We start from the raw sequence: 3,248 nt of genomic DNA on the forward strand, positions 1-3,248 counted from the left end.
CAAGCCTTACTGTTTCCCGCCCATCAAACCCGTAGCTGCTTACGAAGAGGTGTGCGCTCACCAAGGGGCGTGTCCCAGCTCTGCGAGACGCTGCGCGCCCCTGGGTTAGACCTCAGAGCTGCGCTAGCCATGGAGCGAAGCGGGTGCAAAGTTTGGCACCCTGCAAAGGGATGTCAGATAGGAGTGGGTGGACCGCCCAAGGGCTCTTTAGCCCTCTAAGCTTAGGGACCCCGGCTGCCTGGACCTCAGACGGTGTGCTGCAATGGACGGTGTAGATTCAGTGGCCCAGGGCACTGCCCAGCCTCAGGATGGAGAGCAGCCTGCTGAGTCCCCAGAGCCGCCGCCGCCGCCTCCCGCTCCGCCGCCGGCCCCACCGCCTCCGGCCCCACCGCCGCCGGCCCCACCCCCTCCGGCCCCACCGCCGCCGGCCCCACCGCCTCCTGCTCCTCCACCATTCCCCGAGCTTTCTTCAGCACCAGTACCAGAGCCTGCTCTGGGACCCTGTCCAGAAGCGACTCCAGAACCAGCCACAGAAACAGACGCAAAATCAACCCTAGAGCCGGCCCCGGAGCCGGCCCCCGAACCAGACTCAGAGCCGGCCCCGGAGCCGGACCCCGAACCAGACTCAGAGCCGGACCCAGAGCCGGACCCAGAACTTGTCCCAGAGCCGGCCCCGGAGCCGGACCCAGAACCTGCCCCAGATCTAACCCTAGAGTTGGCCTCAGAACCGTCTAGAGAGCCGACCCCAGATCTTGACACAGGGCTGGCCCTAGAACCAGCCCCAGAACCTGCCATGGAGAGGGCCCCAGAGCCAACTCCAGAGTCCTGTCTAAAGATGAGTCCAGCACTACATCTGTTGCAGGTAGTTCCTGGAGAGCAAAGTGGAAGAACATCTCCAGTGCTCTTGCCATTGCCGTCGCCCAAACCGCCACCAACATGGTCCAGAGTAAAGGTAAGAAAAAAGCCCCGGGGGGGGGGGGCGTCAAGGCTAGGTCGGTTGATTATGGAGTTTGCTAGACTCCGGGTATCCCTTGAATCCATTTGGCTACCATTCACTGGCTAGAAAGATGTGGGAATGCGAGAGCTGGGGAAGCGGGGAAGTGGCGAGGAAGCGGGAAGTGGTTGAGAGGCGGGAAGCAACATGTGGGAAAAGAGAGTAGGCTGCTTGGGGTTAGGAAAAGAGGTGATAACAGAAGTGGGAGTCGGAGCAGTTTCCCCCATAGGAGGAAGTGACAGGGCAGTGGGCACCTGTATCTTAAAAAGGCATTCAAAGACAACCCTGGGGAACGCAAGCTACCTGAAGTATTTGGGGCTGGCTCGGGGTACTGGAGTGGAAGACATGAGGGGGGAGGGCGATGGGACACACCTCTGCCATAGTCATTGCCGCAGAGGCCCAAACTGCGGAGCCTCTGCCTGCTTGGCCCCCTCCCTGCCACTGAGGAGGAGGGGGCACATCAGCTGAGATGCAGCTGAAGACATTCCAGGGAGGTGCCTGTCCACTGCTGGGCACTGGTACTCCAGGCAGAGGTGAGGGGAAGGGCGGCGCCCACGCGCACTGCAGGGGAAGGGCAAGATTCGCTGGGAGGAGGGGGAGAGCCTGCGTTGGAGCCACCATCCTGTCTGTCTGCAGGATTTCCCAGCAGGTAGGTGCAAGCACAGTGATACAGTGACGCGCGGCGTCACAAGCGGGCAACTGTCATCCCGAGCGAGGACCAGTTGGAATAGTACTGCAGTCCTGGTTTAGCAAATGTGAAAAAAAACACGAGTTGGGTTTTGGGAGCAGAGCATGTGAACCCCAACTTTCATCTCTACCGGTCTACAGCAATTCCTTGCATTTATCTGGGGGAAAAAATGAATGAAGGGGTCTCTGGCACCAGTCCACACCAGAGAGCAAGGGAGGTTTGCAATGTTTACCTCCAGTGTGCCCGTTTTTCTCCCTGTCTCAGGTCCCCATAGTCTAAAACGGTGAAAATCACAACAAGACTTAAACGTATGCCTCACTTTAGCTTTCCCCAAAGAAAAACACACAGGTAGAGGCACAAGCAGATAATGTAACATGCCAATAAGGGCAGCCTATCCAGCTGCTTGGCAGGGACACGTCGTGAGAATCCTGCTGCTGTTTGATGGCACACTTGTAGAACGCAGAATGCAGGGCTTTGGGGGTCAAACTGGCACCATGAAATGGTGCAATGATAAAGTCTACAGTGAAACTTTGAAAAAAGACCAAGGGGTGGGGATTTATTTAAATAAATAAAATAGGATGATAGTGACTTGGACAAGGGAAAAAAAAAATCTCGGAGATGGATCTAGCCCCTCCCTGCAGATATTCTTTCTGAGATTTCCAGAAAAGGAGGGTAGGTAGCTACATAGGGAGATTACCTTAACCCTGACGCTAGCTGTTCTTTCTGGAAAGGTCTGCACTGAGCTGGTGAGTGGGAGATGAGCAAGAATCACGTGACCTGTGGCCATCTTAAGTGAAAAACTGGGTACTAGGCTGAATAACGGGGGGGGGGGGGTGGAATGGAGGCGCTGGCTCCTTAATTACCTGAATGGCCTTCCGAAGCATTCTCCCTTTGGCCTCAGGAAGGCAGTCTAGAGGGCCAGGACCATTTTTCCCAATCCTCAGTGAAAATCATTCCTCCTTAGCTGTGAAGACATATTTTACCAGATTGCCAGATAGGGGGAATCAAGGCACTGGTAATCCTTTCTATGGTGCCTGTTCACGTATACTGGCTGCATGGCTCATGGGCATGAGACAGCATTCACAGAGACAGAGACCCAGGGGGTTGAGTTTGCCTTCAGAAGAGGCAGGCATTTGTTGATTCACTTATCTGTGGAGGTAGGAACCCTAAGTATCCATCAGGAAGGGCCTGTAGATAAACTAATGAAGGCTCTTGGAGATTCCAAGGATACAAAAGATCTAGGTAAATGTTCACATTGTTAAGGAATTCAATTCTTCTCTGCTATCTTTCAGTTGCCCTCTGGTGCAGTTGGCAACAGCTGATCTTCAGCAATATAGCCGTTTTCTTCTGCAGTCTTTTCAAGCAAGTAGCATTTACAAGCAGCTGACTTGTATATTAACATTCAATCCAAATAGGTTGCCGTTTTAGCTGGGGTAAGAATATTCTCAAACATTGCCTCCTTGAGGAAAGCTTGGAAAAACACAAACAAACACACATCACACACGTCACACACACATGACACACACACACCACACACACATACAAACACATGCACACAAGCACACA

The 3,248-nt window shown here is 54.2% G+C and overlaps 1 protein-coding gene across 1 annotated transcript in view; it reads left to right on the forward strand.

The window, feature by feature from the left end:
* The first annotated feature begins 262 nt into the window (after positions 1 to 262).
* The window catches only part of Dgkk (diacylglycerol kinase kappa), a 120,285-nt gene continuing 117,299 nt past the window's right edge, over positions 263 to 3,248 (forward strand). Inside the window, exon 1 of the mRNA XM_028770853.1 lies at positions 263 to 952. Coding sequence (XP_028626686.1) covers positions 263 to 952 — 690 coding nt within the window. The remainder of the gene's footprint in view (positions 953 to 3,248) is intronic.

This window comes from Grammomys surdaster, unplaced genomic scaffold, assembly GCF_004785775.1.
Source record: "Grammomys surdaster isolate TR1022 unplaced genomic scaffold, NIH_TR_1.0 204, whole genome shotgun sequence".
Lineage (NCBI taxonomy): Eukaryota > Metazoa > Chordata > Mammalia > Rodentia > Muridae > Grammomys > Grammomys surdaster.